The 16,580-nt window shown below is 39.0% G+C and overlaps 3 protein-coding genes across 3 annotated transcripts; 1 reads left to right on the top strand and 2 right to left on the bottom strand.

The window, feature by feature from the left end:
• Positions 1-1,140: 1,140 nt before the first annotated feature.
• Positions 1,141-3,604, bottom strand: psmc3 (proteasome 26S subunit, ATPase 3). The gene is made up of 2 exons (XM_057832813.1): positions 2,634-3,604; positions 1,141-1,610 (listed from the first exon to the last, which is right to left on the bottom strand). The coding sequence occupies exons 1-2, from the start codon at positions 3,576-3,578 to the stop codon at positions 1,272-1,274; spliced, it is 1,284 nt and encodes a 427-aa protein (XP_057688796.1). The 5' UTR covers positions 3,579-3,604; the 3' UTR covers positions 1,141-1,271.
• Positions 3,311-11,957, top strand: tbp (TATA box binding protein). Its single transcript, XM_057832840.1, has 9 exons — positions 3,311-3,735; positions 5,281-5,494; positions 5,667-5,823; positions 5,920-6,097; positions 7,229-7,316; positions 9,698-9,789; positions 9,883-10,050; positions 10,115-10,209; positions 10,386-11,957. Exons 2-9 carry the CDS (start codon positions 5,444-5,446, stop codon positions 10,463-10,465), a joined length of 909 nt encoding a protein of 302 aa, XP_057688823.1. The 5' UTR covers positions 3,311-3,735; positions 5,281-5,443; the 3' UTR covers positions 10,466-11,957.
• Positions 10,202-15,703, bottom strand: pdcd2 (programmed cell death 2). The gene is made up of 7 exons (XM_057832826.1): positions 15,436-15,703; positions 15,216-15,324; positions 13,192-13,248; positions 12,222-12,548; positions 11,836-11,936; positions 11,659-11,772; positions 10,202-11,575 (listed from the first exon to the last, which is right to left on the bottom strand). The coding sequence occupies exons 1-7, from the start codon at positions 15,613-15,615 to the stop codon at positions 11,411-11,413; spliced, it is 1,053 nt and encodes a 350-aa protein (XP_057688809.1). The 5' UTR covers positions 15,616-15,703; the 3' UTR covers positions 10,202-11,410.
• Positions 15,704-16,580: the final 877 nt, after the last annotated feature.

Below are 16,580 nucleotides of genomic sequence, written 5' to 3'. Positions count from 1 at the left end.
AAAAAAAAATGTGTTTGAATGCAAAAATAAATTTGAAACTCAAAAAAATGCATGTGAAAGCTATTTTTCTTTGATTTTTTTTTAAATTGAATCAACTTTTTTGACTGGAGTAATGTTGTTTTGTGTTTGGGCAACATTTTGGCTGGGACGTTTTCGTCTTTATTCTTCAATCAAAAAATAGGTTGCTTAAAAAAATATTTTTTCAAAAAGAAAAATCACTTCAATCAAAAAAGGAAGCAATTAAATCATATAAAATGTTTTTGAATGTGAAAAAATATTTGAGATTGAAAAATTTGCATTTGAATACTTAATTTTTCATTAAAAAAGTTTTCTTTGAAGCAATCCATTTTGTGTTTGGGCCATATTATGGGTAGGACATTTGTGTCTAATTCACTCAATTCCCCAAAAAGTTGCTTCATTCAAAAAATTATATATTTTCAATCAAAGAAAAAAATCATGAAAGATAAAATTCCCCTCCCCTAATTTTTGGGGGGGAATATTATATGCAAAGCAAATGACCGTCTTAGGTGCTAGTCACATGATCTGTTCGAAAAATAATGTTGCTCCCATTATAAAATTATTTTTTTTGTTCATTTTAGTTGCAGTTTTATTGCTTGACAACTTTCATATATATACAGGAAGGTCAATCTCATGCAATGACACTTTTCGGCCACCAGGGTGGGCCTGCCCCCCCCCTTAAAATCCACTTATGTACCATTTGTATAGTTACTGTACTTGGAGCAACTGCCGTACATACGGATGCTATTTAGACTAGGCGGTGTATTTCCCTTTAAGGATTTCAGTAGTTAAACAACCCACCCCAAAATTGAATTATCAAGTAATAACTAAATAACTAGGTGGCATAGTAGTTCTGCATTTCAGAAACACCGATTTAATTGAATCTCATTATTATGTGAATGTGGAAAACGTCAATTTCCACACTCAATGCCTTCCTAAACTTATTGGCTGCGACGAGACATCCACGAGACATCCAATCTGATGTCTAGTCATCAATGGCAGCCAATGCGTGAATTACATTTTGTGTATGTTCATGATTTACTGAAATGTGTAAAAGTACTTTCACAGAGGCAAAATAATGCAGTATTTACTTCCCAACTAAATGACTAAAGTATAAAAGAAACAACATGCTTTGTTTTACTGTCTCTTTATTAGCCCAACGGTCTGCTGTAACAAGTGTAGTGAATGCCACAACTTTTTTTTTTTCTCGAACAAATCAAACACTTCCTCCAGAACATAAACCCACAGTGTCCTCAAGCATAGTACTGCAGATTGGCCTTTTTCTTGGCCTGCACCTCCAGGATTCCCTCCATGTAATCCTCGTGGTTCAGCTCCGTGGCTCCGCGTCGCAGTGCAATCATACCCGCCTCCACGCACACGGCTTTGCACTGGGCGCCGTTGAAGTCGTCGGTGCAGCGCGCCAGCTCTTCATAGTTGACGTCGGGACTGACATTCATCTTACGTGAGTGAATCTGCATGATGCGGGCTCTGGCCTCCTCATTTGGCATGGGAAACTCGATCTTCCTGTCCAGACGGCCTGATCGTAGTAACGCAGGGTCCAAGATGTCTACTCTGTTGGTGGCAGCAATCACCTGCAAATGACAGCAAAATTATCACATTATTCCAGGATCACAATTTAAGATACACTAGTGCACAACACCTTTTAAAGCGTAATCACAGCAAGAGGTGTTTCAATATATAATTTATTTCTTTCTGATACCAGGACTCAAAAAACACTTCCCGATGGCCTAGGGTGGGGGAAAAAAAAACACTCCCTAGCAAACCGCCTTAATATTGTACATGACGGACTGGGCAAGTGAATGAAAAAAATACATGGTAAAATATACAGCATATCGTGTCATCATGAAATTGGTGATTTAAGCCACTAACCACCTAAGGCAGGAAATCCGTTTTTTTCTGCTATGCCTAACCTGAAGTGATCATAATGAAATCCAATTTACACTTGCAGAGATTTAAAGAAACTAAAGTTGCATGTAAATGGTTAAATCATTGTAGATAAATATTATGAGAAATAACATGATTAGCGTCTTCATTTAAATAAATTTTATGGATCTCCCCAATCCAATAATGTGATTGCAAATCGGGCCAAATCACTTATTCAGTCATTCTTTCAGTCAACCCTTTCAGAAGATAAAAAAACCCATCAGGTTTCAAAACCGTATTCATCTTAAACTTCAGCTTGACTTGCCTGTGTAAAATTGACTTTTTGACCTTTTTGGGGTCTTTTGTAGTTCCTACATTTAGTGAAATTTTAATTATTGTAAATTTATACAATTCAAGGGGGGGGGGGGTAAAAATGTTTTGGGGGGGTCCATCTTATACGATGTGTAACCCACAGCAACACTAAGCCTTTTCAATTCAATTCATTACTTCTCTTTGTTCTCCTTAATAAGTTGCTGATGTATCAGATTGGACTCTGGGGCAAAAAATATGTGATTAGGGCAGCCCTAATAAATATCTAATATTAAAAATACAATGAAGGCCCTCAGATATTTCAGAAGGACGTGGCATTACACATTACCTAGCTGTACTTTTAAAATGTAAATCATTATTTTAAGTGTTCCAGTCTGATTTATTGTTTAGAGAAGCCTTACCTTGACTTGCATGTTGGGTTGAAATCCATCCAGCTGATTGAGGAGCTCCAACATGGTCCTCTGCACCTCCCTGTCCCCAGCCTTCTCACTGTCAAATCTCTTGGTACCTATGGCGTCCAGCTCATCGATGAAGATAATGGAAGGGGCTTTCTCTTTGGCGAGGGCGAAGGCGTCCCTCACCAACTTGGCTCCATCGCCGATGAACATCTGCACCAGCTGTGGTCCAGCCAACTTGAGGAAGGTAGCTTTTGTCTGAGCTGCACAGGCCCTGGCTAGGAGAGTCTTCCCTGTGCCTGGTGGTCCGTACATCAGGACTCCTTTGGGCGGCTGGATGCCCAGGTTTTCAAACTTCTCCTTGTGGTTCATGGGCAGGACGATTGCCTCCACCAGCTCCTGAATCTGCTTGTCCAGACCTCCGATGTCACTGTACTGCTCTGTGGGGCGCTCGTCAACCTCCATAGCCTTGACTCGGGAGTCATACTCGGTGGGTAAGGTCTCCAAGATCAAGTAGGAGTCTTTATTGACACCCACCAGATCTCCAGGCTTTAGCTTCTCGGCGTCCACCAACCCGATCACCGGCAGGAAGTAGGTCTGCCGAGTGGACGTCTTAATGACGGCGCATTTTCCCTTTCTCTGGGAATCCAGGTCCACATTTGCCCCGTCTTCCTCCTGGTCGTTGGGGTCCACGTCGAGTAGCTCGATCACGTTCGACACCAGATAAGGTAGGGTTTTGTTCACCTTTATTTTCTCCGTGTTTTCCTTGATTTTATCTTTCATTGCTTGCAGTTCGTGGGTCACCCTCAGAACTTCGCTCTTCATTATCTTTATCTCACTGTCCAGGAGTCGAGTTCGTTGAACAATTTCCTCCGTGGACATTTTTAATACCTCTTCACCGATTCCGTCTTCCACTTCGTCCCAAACTGATTTGTCACTCAGCGACGCCATCTTGAGTCTGTCTGCGCGACCTCTGACACCGGAAGTTAAAGCTCGCTCTTCCGGAAATCGCAAACTCAGCGTCCAAGTCTTTGGTATTTGAGCTCAAGATGAAGCAAACTACAACCTGAAGGCGTTTTGTGGGTCGACTCCACGTAAGTTGGCAGTGGTACGTGTGGTTATTTTCGTACGCTTATTTTAAGGTGCATGTTTGCTTTCTGTTAGATGTGGCTGCAATACGTTTAATGGCATGAGTCGTGTTAGGTCATGTTGCTAACAGTAGCTGGTTGTAGCTACCGCCAATTGACCAGTCTAATCCATGTGAAATGGGAGGGATAGTGAATGATAGTGAATGTTTATTTTTATTGAGGCCGACATATGTTGATTGATTTTTGACTGGGGTAATCATGGCCGAATGAAAATGATTGGACGTGTATCGCAGTCAGTGGCAGCAAATACGTGAACAAAGTTCATTATTAAGTTTTTACCTGTATTCACTTATCTGAATTGATAAATGGCGGAAATCACTCAGGTGACTTCAAGTTCCACTCTGAGACCCCCAATTTTTTGGTATATTTCAAAATTGTCCTATATGCATGTGTGATACATCATTGGAAAGCTTAAAATCTTAATTTTGTGGGAGAAGAAAATTTGAACAGGACGGCCTTTTTGAAAGAAAATTTTTTTTTTTTAAAAAATAGCAAAACCCTAACTGGAGGTGAGAGCATGCGAGAGCAAAATCATAGACACCATGATTTTAACGAGATATTATCGCGTACTTACCTCTTTTTGATCCAAAAACTTCATGTAGCATGTATCACCAAGTGTCAAGACACGGCTGTGAATGGCCAAAGCCGGATTTTGGGGGGATTTTATGGCTGAAACATGGTAATATAACAAGGGTCGCGATGCAGAAATCGCAGACATCAAGGAGTGGTCGAGATTTTCATTTTCATATATTTAGTTATTTACCCTTTTAAACTTTTTTTTTTCTCATTTTTTCTTTGTTTGGATTGATTATTCATCATCTAAAATATTGGGGAAAATGCGACAGTAACGAAAAAAAATACAATTAAGCGATAGTTAATTGGGGAGCCGTGGCCCTGGATTGGCGCCTGCGCAGCGTCTCCGCTTGTCTGCGTGGCTGTCGTGTGTTTGGTGGGGCTCACGTGTGGCTGGATGTGATTGGGCGCGCTCGGGTGGGGGTCCCAGTGCCGAGATTGGCGGTGGGGCGGCGTAGGGTCGGTTGCCAACGGGTTCACACTCACAAGGGATTCACACGATTACTTGGTTCTAGATCACAGAGCTGATTTGTGTACACTCTACCCCTCCCAATCACTTAGTTTATAGACTTATAGACTAGGTTTCATTACATTGTTTGATATATTTTGTCACTCTACACCAGTGGTGTCCAAACTATTCCACATAGGGCCGCAGCGGGTGCTGGATTTCATTCCTACTAAACAAGATGACATCTTTTCACCAATCTGGTGTCTCACAAGTGTAATCAGTTGACTGCAGTCAGGTGCTGCTTGTTTTAGCACAAACTTCATTGGTTAAACTATCCGTGCTCGATTGGTAGGAACGAAAACCAGGACCCACAGCGGCCTTTGAGGACAGGTTTGGACACCCATGCTCTACACAGTACTAGATATTGTAATATAAGCTCTAAAACAGTGTTTCACATGAGTTCCTATCTAATGATTTTACGCAGGGTGGTTTACAAAACAAGAGTAAAGAGGAAATTGGACGACTTCGCCCAGAAAAGTGTTATTCTTGCTAATCAAGCAACTGGGCACACAACTGTCAAGAGTTTGCCACATAAGGTACCAAGCCGGTGTGTGCGTTCCTGCTCCCTTGGGTGATAAGTTGAGGAGATGGATCAGAACAACAGCATACCAGCCTTTCAGGGGCTTGCCTCCCCTCAGGTAACACCCACACTGTTTTACATGAAAATATATGACACACTGACATGTGTGTGTGTGTGTGGCCTAAGTGGAATTTTTACACTGATGATTTTCATACAACTCCTTTATCATATTATTTATTGGGTAGGAGTTTTTTTCTCTTCCATTCAGCGATATTTTTTTCTTCCCTTAGGGCGCCATGACACCAGGAATGCCTATCTTCAGTCCCATGATGCCATATGGTTCAGGCCTGACACCTCAACCTGTTCAGAACACAAATAGTTTATCTATATTAGAAGAACAGCAGCGACAGCAGCAGCAGGCGCAGCAAGCACAGCAGGCCAATGCGGGTACATGACACTTGGTCATTCCCTTGAAGATGTCGTTCTTTAAATCAGCAGTCAATGAACACGGAGAACACAAATATTTTCTCTACCGTCTTCCAGGCCTTCCAGGAACATCGGGGCAGACTCCTCAGCTCTTTCATTCACAGGCGGTCACAGGTTCTACTACCACAGCGCTGCCAGGAAACACGCCACTGTACAACACCCCACTGACCCCCATGACGCCAATCACACCAGCCACACCGGCCTCAGAAAGTTCTGGAATAGTGCCACAGCTTCAGTATGTTCCCAAATTAACTCATTCACTGCCACCTACAGCGATAAATAACCAATCTTTTTTGACTGGGAGGGCTGCAGCGATCATTCGCTGCTAGCATCTCCCAGTCAAAAAGGAATGGATGTCTACGGCTATCAGTGGCAGTCAAGGGGGAAAAAATGGTGACGGTTAGAGGCGTGCGAAATTTCCGATTCTTAGATTATTCGCGATTCGGCCGTGGAAGATTCGAGAACGATTCACAAACATCCAAATTCCGATTATTGAATTATACCAGGTAAAACGGAAGTAAAACACAGTCAGCGCGGTCTTTGGGACGCAATGAGGAACGGACCGAGAGTAAATATCATGTTCAAGTCATGCCGCTAGATAAAAAAAAAAAAAAAAAAAATCATACCTGACTGCGGCCGACAGCCGCTACATACATACGGCTACAGTAGATATCATATATATGTAGAACTAGATGCAAAATGACAAGACGAAGGCGGTGTTAGAACATGTATTATTGAACCGAGATGCGAAATGACAGACTTTTCGGCGTTAGTAAACAGCTGCCATCATAAAGCAATGACTTCTTTAGAAAGCTGTTGTAGCAAACCTAATTAACTTTTTCTCTAAAATACTCCTAAATCGGCAGAATCTTGTCTTGAATCTATTTTTAAATGATGAAATAGTTTTAAAACTTTGACAAAAGTAGACAGAAGGGAAGTTATGGAATAACGGGAGCAATTTTAACAACTGTAACAGTTGATTCACGACATTAAATTAATTGAATGTACAGTAGTTCAAAGCTGCTGATACAGGATGGGGACTGGAGTATTTTATTTACTGTTATTTTTGTTATATTTGTTTACTGTTTTATGCCAACTCGATACTGAGATAGTAGTTTGGTTTAGCCTGAGAGGACTTTTGAACAATTTTGTAACTAATGTAGAAAACATTTTTTTTTTTTTTTTTTTTTTTTTAAAAGGAGGGGAGTGCATCAGTGATTGTTTTATAATCGAATCGGAGCCTCTGAATCGTAATCGAATCGTTAGGTGCCCAAAGATTCCCAGCTCTAGTGACGGTTATGTCATAATTTCATATATTTATTTTGCCTGTTTTTTAATTTTTGACCTTTTTCTCTCTCGTCATCAGAAACATTGTGTCGACAGTCAATCTGGGCTGTAAACTGGACTTAAAGACCATTGCATTGAGAGCAAGGAATGCAGAGTACAACCCAAAGGTAAACCTTGTCAATATTTCTGCCTTGGACGTACTGTATTTTATAATAATGTGGGATATAATGGCGTCCACAACCAAATACATTTTAAGTGAAAAATAAATAATAAAACTGATGAATTTTGTCTGTTTACTTAGATGTTTACATATTCAGTATAGGAGAGAGCGGGGTTGGTTGTCACGTTGCAGTCTTTCATGAATACAGTGGGGATGCTTACCATTGAAATTAAGATGGAAATGATAGCAAAATATAAGTGTGGTGTGCACGTCAGTGATTTGGCTCGACAGCCTAAATCTATGATTTATGTCTGGTCTATCTATCCATGAAAGATGTCTATGATCTCGACGGCCCTCCGTTCGCCAGTCTCAAATAGTTAAGGTGACAATTATTATTATTGTAACATTGGCAAGGAAGTTGCCAGCTTCATCACGTTTTTAATCATATATTTCAGAACTTGTGCAACACAACCTGGCTACTGTCCAGCGCAGCTGACGCCAACAACAATAGAAAATTCATTCAGTTATTGTCCGAGCCGCTTATCCTCACGTGGGGGAGCTGGAACAACAGAACATGAATAGAAAAAATAAAATCTTCCTATTTTTCCACACTTCTCTCGTGTCCATCATGCAGTGCGTTCAGGAACAGCATGCTAAACACAACCGCCACATTAGAACCCGATTAGTTACAGTATAATTATTATTACGATTTACATTTGTAATTTATTTGTTTTACTATTGGTAATTGTACCTGCAGTATTTACTAAGGATTTGGCGTACGTTTTTGGGCTGTGGAACGAATTAATTGAATTGTAGTATATTCTTAAGGGAAAATCCCGCTCGACATACAACCATTTCGACTTACAAACCAGGTCCTTGAACGAATTAAATTCGTATGTATAGGTACTGCTACCCATTAATCAGCACATTAGAATAATCAGTCATTTCTTACAGGGAAGCATAATATCTGCTTGGATTAGACATCCTTATCATTTTTAAATCTTTTTTTTTTTTTTTTTTTTTGACAGTCCTCGTTGTCGGCATGGTTGTCACACATAGTCACTTGTAATTTAAATGGGATTTTCCTTAAAAATCCTCAAATCGTGATAAACATTAAGAAGACTACATTATTTTGTTCCTATGAAATCCGAACAGGTTGACAATGTTGCTCCAACAAAACAAAACAAAATCCTTGCAATCCTTAAAACTGTTTGTAGTGTGACAACCAACCTCAACCCGTTATTTTGCTACAACCTAAGTTGACACATAGCATTCAAGTGGCTAGCTAGAGAATAAATCAAAAACTTAGTTTTATCAATTTGTTTAGTAGTAATACTTTCATAACTATAAACTGAATGCTTCAAAGCCTATTAAAGGAAGAGTGAAGACTTTCACAATTTTAAAGTGACCCTAAAAAAGTATTTCTCTTACCCCAAAGTGTCATGTGACTTTACAGTAAAAACATTGTTTAACACGGAGAGAATACAAATGGACGAGTACCTTGTTAAAGTGCTGTTGACGGAAAGCGAAAAAATTATCACAAGTTTGCAGTACAAATTAAATCAAAGCAAATGTATTTATAGAGCCATTTACAAAAACCCGAAAGATCCCCAAAGTGCTTTACAACAACTTAAAATATAGTTCATGATAAACAAAAGGCAGGAAAGTATTATAGAATAAAATTGAGAAAAAACAACGCATCGCGCTTAAAATCTAAATGGCAAATAAAACAGATAAAATCCGAAAACATTGAAACCCTTAAGAACTATAACCAGGCTACTCAAGTCCGTAGAAAAGAGTCTAAAAAGTGGGTCTTCACCCGCAATTTAAAAACGACTAGCTTAGTAATGGTGCGGATTTGAGGGGGCAGGTTATTCCACAACCGAGGGGCAACAACCGCAAAAGATCAATCACCCACTGTTTATTTCTCAACCTTGGTACTTGCAAAAGAAGCTGGCCGGTAGAACGAAGAGCCCTGCCTGAGTAACAGAGGGTTAAAAACTCTGACAAATAAGAATGAGCCTGGCCATTAATTGAATGAAAAACAAACAGTAAATTTGGATTTACTGACTGAGGAGCATTGGATATGTACGGTGGAGCAACTATTTATAGTAAAGAGAATTGCCTATCAACTAAGAATACAAGAAACAGAGGGACTTCAGAGCTAAAGAGGACTCCATCACCACACTAGGGATTTTTACAAATGGACCTGAAGATCTACTGGGAAATGTAGGACAGGCACAATTCTGATCATTTCAATATCGATAGTGTGACACAGCACCCATGGTGGTCAGGTTCTTGCAAGTGTGATGACCAATCCATGGGACAGCAAATCCCACTCTTCCCTAATACCAAAAATGTAGCTGAATATTCTCCTCTGTGTTTCAGCGTTTTGCTGCTGTAATCATGAGAATACGAGAACCTCGCACCACAGCTCTTATTTTTAGCTCTGGAAAGATGGTCTGCACAGGAGCAAAGAGGTTAGAGGAGCTCTCCTCTTGATGTGCAACAATCATTTAAGATTCCTTCATTTGAATCTCGTAATATTGTTCGTATTCCTGTTCTATACCTAGTGAGGAGCAGTCGCGGTTAGCGGCCAGGAAGTACGCTCGTGTGGTGCAAAAGCTGGGTTTTCCTGCCAAGTTTTTAGACTTCAAGATTCAGAATATGGTGGGGAGCTGCGACGTTAAGTTCCCCATTCGTCTGGAAGGCTTAGTACTCACGCATCAACAGTTTAGCAGGTATGTTCGAGTCTATCTTTATCATTAAAGTAGCGCTCAAACAATATGTTCTATTGTCTTGCAGCTATGAACCTGAACTCTTTCCAGGATTGATTTACAGAATGATCAAACCCAGAATTGTCTTGCTCATTTTTGTTTCTGGGAAGGTCGTGTTAACAGGTAAGATCTACTCATAAGTACTTCAATCTCGGATGGGCACTCATCTAATCTGAACGTAGCCTTGCATTACTCTGGAGACTTAGAAATAACCGTAGTTTAAAAAGTTTTTCACTGTTTATGTCAGTGATTTCAATAGACTATATATATTAAATTGCTTTTTCTGCATTTTTGTCAAGGTGCTAAGGTGAGAGGTGAAATCTATGAAGCCTTTGAGAACATCTATCCAATCCTGAAAGGTTTCCGCAAGACAACGTAGAACCTTTGGAGCCTTCTTCCCCAACATTTTTTCTAAATCCCTAACAGTCTTCAACTGCTGTTAGGACAGTTGTGCCGTTGTGATTTTTTTTTAATCTATTTACATTGATTTGCCAGTTATCATTTACATGTTTTTTTTTTAATTTCCCAAACCCTTGTATATAAGTCTGAAAGAAAATATTCACTTTAACTCAGTTTTATACATTGAATTTTTTTTCCCAGAAACAATTTCTACTCGGTTATAAGGTGAAGTAATTTCTTTGAGTCCTTTTTTTGTTTCAGGGTATGATGTATAGTTGCTCGATTGATGCTTTTCAGAGTTATGTATATATAAAAGTGTTTGTTTTTTTTAATCCCAAATTTGACAAATTCATATTTCAATGGTTGACACCCCCATAAAAAAAGTATCTGCTTCTGCTTATTTAGGGAAGCTTTACACTCACAGTGGCAATTGAATATTTTGCGTGCACTTAACGTCAGCACCCTCTCTTAAAATTTTGGCAGTCATCAGTTTTAATTTTTAGATGCCAATTTTCCATTAGCATTTTTCCGAAATGCTTTGATTAAGAATATGCAACTGAAATTTGCCCATGCACTGTACAATAAACCTGGACATACCGAGCCTCGTGAAAGTCTTTTTCCAGTGTAACAATGTTTTACTCACTACATTGTTTGACATTCACTAGATGTAGTTAAACATGTATAGATACGGTACACAATCTTTTCACTTATCATTAAGCTGTAAACAGTATGGGCATCTTAGAATTGATACAGTATACTGAACAGTAAATCATAGTAAGTAGACCAACAGGTGCTACAGTCATGTCCAGCTACAAGGAATACACAAGAGGTCTTCAGTTTGCAACAGTCATTTATATGCACTTATATACAGTTTGCTGTGTTGGAAAATACCATAATCCTTAAATGATCACAATGATAGTTTAATTTACATTTGCTGCTCTGTGCTAAAGTCTTGCTTCCAAATGTACTCAAGGCAGTATTGTTCCTCATGGTTACAGTTAACAGAACAGGTGTATACGGCCAGAGTCCCCCAGTCGATACTGGCCTCTGTGGAATCCACATGCAAACTGTTCAGCAGCTGGGGCATCACCTTGACAAGTGCACACACAATCCAAAATTGAGATTTTAAGGGGTAAATTACATTTGGCGTGAGCATTAAGTAAAAAAACAAACCTGAAATTCAAAAATTCTCTTCGCCCCACAAGTGCATACTGGAATATCTGCATCTGACGGGATGTGCTGTGAGGACACCCACAAGGGAGAGCCGCCCCGACTGTAGCGCAACACCTGCACGGACAGCAAAGGGTCATGAAACCCTAACCTTTGATATGTCAATTCGGAGTTCTCAACCTGCTGTGGCTCAGGTGCAATCTTCTTTTTAAAGCGCTGGAACACTTTGTTGTCCTCAGTCTCGTGCATGGCCATCTCTTCCAGGTCTGTTTCTGCAAGCACTAAAAAAAAAACATTTTAAGTATCAGGTCTTAAATTGTATTTTGTATTTTTAGAATTGACTATTCCTCAAATCATTAATTAAAATGAATGTATTTTTGTTCATCTAATGCCAGCGTCGTCTTGTGACTGATATTCCACTAGATGGCAGAACGTACAAAATCTGTGCATCCACTTGTTTTCTGCTTTAGTCGGGGGGGGGGGGACTAAAATATGAACAGACTAAGAGTCCCAAGGCATATTAATACCGTACAAATTTAGATAGACAAGGGAATATAGGTGTTTACTTTCTGCTAAAGTGGGACAGTCTGCATCAGTATGAGCGACGGCCGCCTCATCATCCCCTTTGCCACTCTCCACTTCTTCCTCTGTCTCAGTTAAAAGCTCAAACTCCACAAAGAGAAATGGGGAGGCAGCCGTGTCTTTACTGCTGCCACACGTCTTCTTGTGCGAGTGTTTCCAGTGAAGCGTCTGATGGTGCTTCCCGCAGTACGTGACTGAGTGGCAGCGAGAACAGGCTTTGTTGCCGGGGCAGCCGCAAACCCAACACAATTTGACTCCAGACACGGGGAGAGTGGTCTGGTCTTGATCCAAATCGCTCAGGGGTTCGGTCTCTAAAGATGAGCAGAAAGAAATATTACAAGGATTTTCTTAACTCACTGGATGCGATTGAAGGTATCAGTCATCCAATCCTGGGTGTAATGGCAGTGAATAATTACCCCTTCATGCCTGAATTTACATTGAGGGAAATATAAAGAATCACATTTGAAAACTATGTACTGTACTTAAAATTTAAAAAATTTTAAAAATCATCTAACTTTATGCATTTTCGTTAAATATACAGCTCAGGCATCAATTGGTTGAATCATAGGCTGCTGCTGCTGATAGACGTCCAATCCATTTTGACTGGGAGGGATTGCTGCAATCTCCCCCAGTCCAATTGTTGTTGTTTTTTTTTTAACCTGTCCTGTTCAGCTGCTTAAGACACGGAAAATAGGAATCGGAGTGTCATTATGGTCTGAACAGCTTTAATGTATCCCCCCAGTCAAATTTGATTGGACGTCTAGCACTGTCAATGGCAGTGAAACGTGATCATTCAATCCAACCCATCACAGTTGAAATTGATTTGAAGGAGGCAATCATTCGATCACTACCAGATCCCCTAGTCAAATTGGATAGGATGCCTATCACTGTCAATGAGCCAACCTTGAACAAAAGCATTTTGTGCAACTATAACCTCAATGTGCATTCACAAACCTTGAGGTGGTTCGTAGGAATAGAAGTCATTCTTCCGAGGTAACTGACTTCTGAAGACTGCAAGTGATGAGATTGAGAACATTGTCAATGTTTTGGGAGCAGTGGGGACTCAGCAATAGAGGGTGCCAACATACGCGGAGTTTAGGGGGGACCACTCCCCCCTTTTGGTCGAAAAGTGTCATTGCATGTAATTGACTTTCCGATATATGATTTTAAAATTAAGAGTTTTCCAGTAAAATATTGTCTATAAAAGTTGTAAACAATATAACAAACCACAAAAATAAATGCAATGAACAAGATATTTTTATTATGGGTCAAAATTATTTTTCGAACAGATCATATGACTAGCACCTTAGACAGTCATATGCTTTGCTTAATTAAAACCACCTGAGGACCGAAGAGGCAAGATGGATATACGTAATTTTTCAAACCTAAGCTTTCAAAAGCGACAACAACTACTGAGCAAGAACCAATGATTGAAAATGTGGACCATGAAATGCCAGAGAACAAAATGGTGAGCAGAGTTTCAATTTGCCCCACTAAAGATGCTAATTGTAAAACAGAGCCACCACCGGTGTCCTGCCAATGTAGTTACCCCCTTCAAAAATTGTATATCCTGGCCACCGGAGCGCACACACATCGATGTTCATCAAACTGGAGAAACTCCATACAGGACTTCAATTGGGAGGGAATTGAATTACAGTGATAACAGTTATAGGTCATCCTAAGACTAAAACAGTAAAACATGGCCTTTTTTACGTTCAGTACGTATGTTACCTTATACGACAGAAAAACAAAAGTTTTTTTGTTTTTTTTTTGATGGATGGATGGGCCAAGTTCTAAAACCTTGTAGATAGCTACATCACCAAAACACGGATATCAAGCAAATCAGTACAGCGCAGTAGCTCTGCGCAGGGCATACAATTTTCGACGGGGGTAACTATATTGGCACGACACCAGCGGGCGTACCATATTCAATGGATGACGATCTTAGCGAAAAGTATAGCTGTCCTAAGCAGCCTGATTTAGAATTTCCCTCAAGAATTATGGGAAACAAAAACAAAAAAATTTAAACTTCTTCTTATAAATATTCTTGTAAATTAATTTTATCGCTGACACTGCGTTTCGGGGTCATCAACATTATGTACCCCCTTGCCCCAAAAGTCAAACCCTGCCTATTGGTGCCAAGGAAACACCTTCATAATTTTTTTTTGAGGGGGGGGGGGGGGGGGGGTTATAGAGGTCGCAAAAAATTAATAGAAGTAACAACTACCGTACTGGCCCTATATATAAGACGGCGCTGATTGTAAAACGACCCCCTCTTTTTCAAGACTCAAGTTTGAAAAAAGACTTTTTGAACACCAAATTATTTTTTATACAGAAAATAATTACAGTACATCAGAAACAAATTATTATAACAATATATTTGCGAGAAAAAGCATGTTATTTTGCCTCATTCAAATCTTAATATCTGAACATTTAAATATGTAAACTTAAGTGCAATCACAATCGTAAATGAATGGCTTCTGGTTTTTGAAATGTAAATAAACCACTCTATTGTGATAAAACAACAAAATTGCAATAACTGCATGAACCATCAAAGTGAAGTCTAAGTGTAATTGTAGTCTTGAAACAAATCTGAATAAGGAAAAACATTGCAATAAAATAATGCAAACTGGTTAAACTAAAAAGAGTAGCTGAGTCTGTCATGACACAACATCGCTTCAATGATATCTGGCGCCATCCAACGTCGTGAATGGGTATAATGTCTAGACCGCGAATATAAGACGACCCCCTCTTTTTCAGTGTTATTTCAATGCAAAAAAACACTGTGTTCAATGCAAAAAAACACTGTCTTGTATTAGGGCCAATACGGTAAAACATCTGTTCAGCGCCTACTCGTCCATACTTTCAAATAATGTTTTTTTTTTTTTTTTTCCGCTGACAGCTTCAAATGCTTTGGACGTCTAGCGCCGTCAATGGCAGCCAATGAGCTAATTGTTAAAACCCTGGTGTCTACGTACCTTTCACACAACGACTGTCATTTCGAGTGTAGCACTCTGGAGATTTACAACAAAACACAAATAGTGTTCTGTGGAAACTTCTGTCCTGGCCGGGGATGGGTGCGTACACCTGAAGGAAAAATTAACTTTTTTTTTTTTTTTTTTGCGCTTTTGATTTGTAAAATTATTATAAATAACATTTTAATCCCCTCAAAGTCCGCCCTACTTTTGGATTACTGACCTGAAGCAGAAACGCCATCGGAAGGCGGCATGTTTCGCACTCCAGCCGGGACAGCGACGGCGGGCCTCGCTGGCAAAGCCAGGCCGGTTTGCCACCGACTTTGCTGGGGAACTGCGGCGAGCGAAGCCTCCAAGGCTCTGCGTCGTCCAGGAAACCTAATACGACCTCCGTTAAAGACATGATCACAATATTGTTAAAATACGCTCCACCGGAATTGCTCCGCCTGTCAACACGTGTGGCCCGATGCGGTAGTATGTTCGTGTGGAAACAATAGATCATGCTTTGGTTCCGGTATCTTCAAATATTCATCATTTGAGCGCTCGACATTACTCGATTATTCGACGTTTTACGTTCTTAAATATTTATGAAATTAAAATAATAATAATTATAATAATAAGAGTGTTTATGAAGGCCATAACAAGGAGGAAGGCCACAGTGTATTTGTTTTTAATCTTTTTTTTGTTTTGTTTTATTTATAAACTTACTATAAATTAAAAATAACCAATTACTGTGTTATTTTCATAACAAGTGTGGATTTCCGTCTTCGTACATTTTTTATTTTTAATATTGTTTTCATAAATATTTTTATCTTGTATATAATAGCCACTTGCCATATTAAGGGTTAATCAAATAAAGCTAATTAATAAATTCTAAATCAGAAAAAAAAAAAAAAAACATATATATATATATATATATATATATATATATTCTGATTATGGCCCCTCAAAAATATTGATTTTTTTTTTAAATCACAAGTTTATAAATGAAATGAATGTTAATTAAAAATAAATGAAAACAAAATGAATAAAAACAAAAATCTACACTGGTTTTACACGCCAAAGTTAAACATTTTGACTTATATAGTTAATTAATCAATTAATAAAACATTAATTAAAAGCAACTGATCAAGTTAAAATTGATAAAAACGAAATGCACTTATTGTGGCCCCCAATAAAATTCTTAAAAGTTTTTTTTTAATACAGGGTGCTTAAAAAAGAGTGTGCTGAAAACATCACACATTTATTCATTTCAAAATAATTGAAATAGACAGAAGTATTATTAATTATTGATTAATCAATTAATTAATTAAAATGTATTAATTGACATTTATTAATTATTAATTTAATAAGAATTAAAATAATAAT

The sequence above is a fragment of the Corythoichthys intestinalis genome, chromosome 1 (genome assembly GCF_030265065.1).
Source record: "Corythoichthys intestinalis isolate RoL2023-P3 chromosome 1, ASM3026506v1, whole genome shotgun sequence".
Lineage (NCBI taxonomy): Eukaryota > Metazoa > Chordata > Actinopteri > Syngnathiformes > Syngnathidae > Corythoichthys > Corythoichthys intestinalis.
Note: the sequence above shows the minus strand (reverse complement) of the source record. Positions and strands in the feature narration are given on the sequence as shown.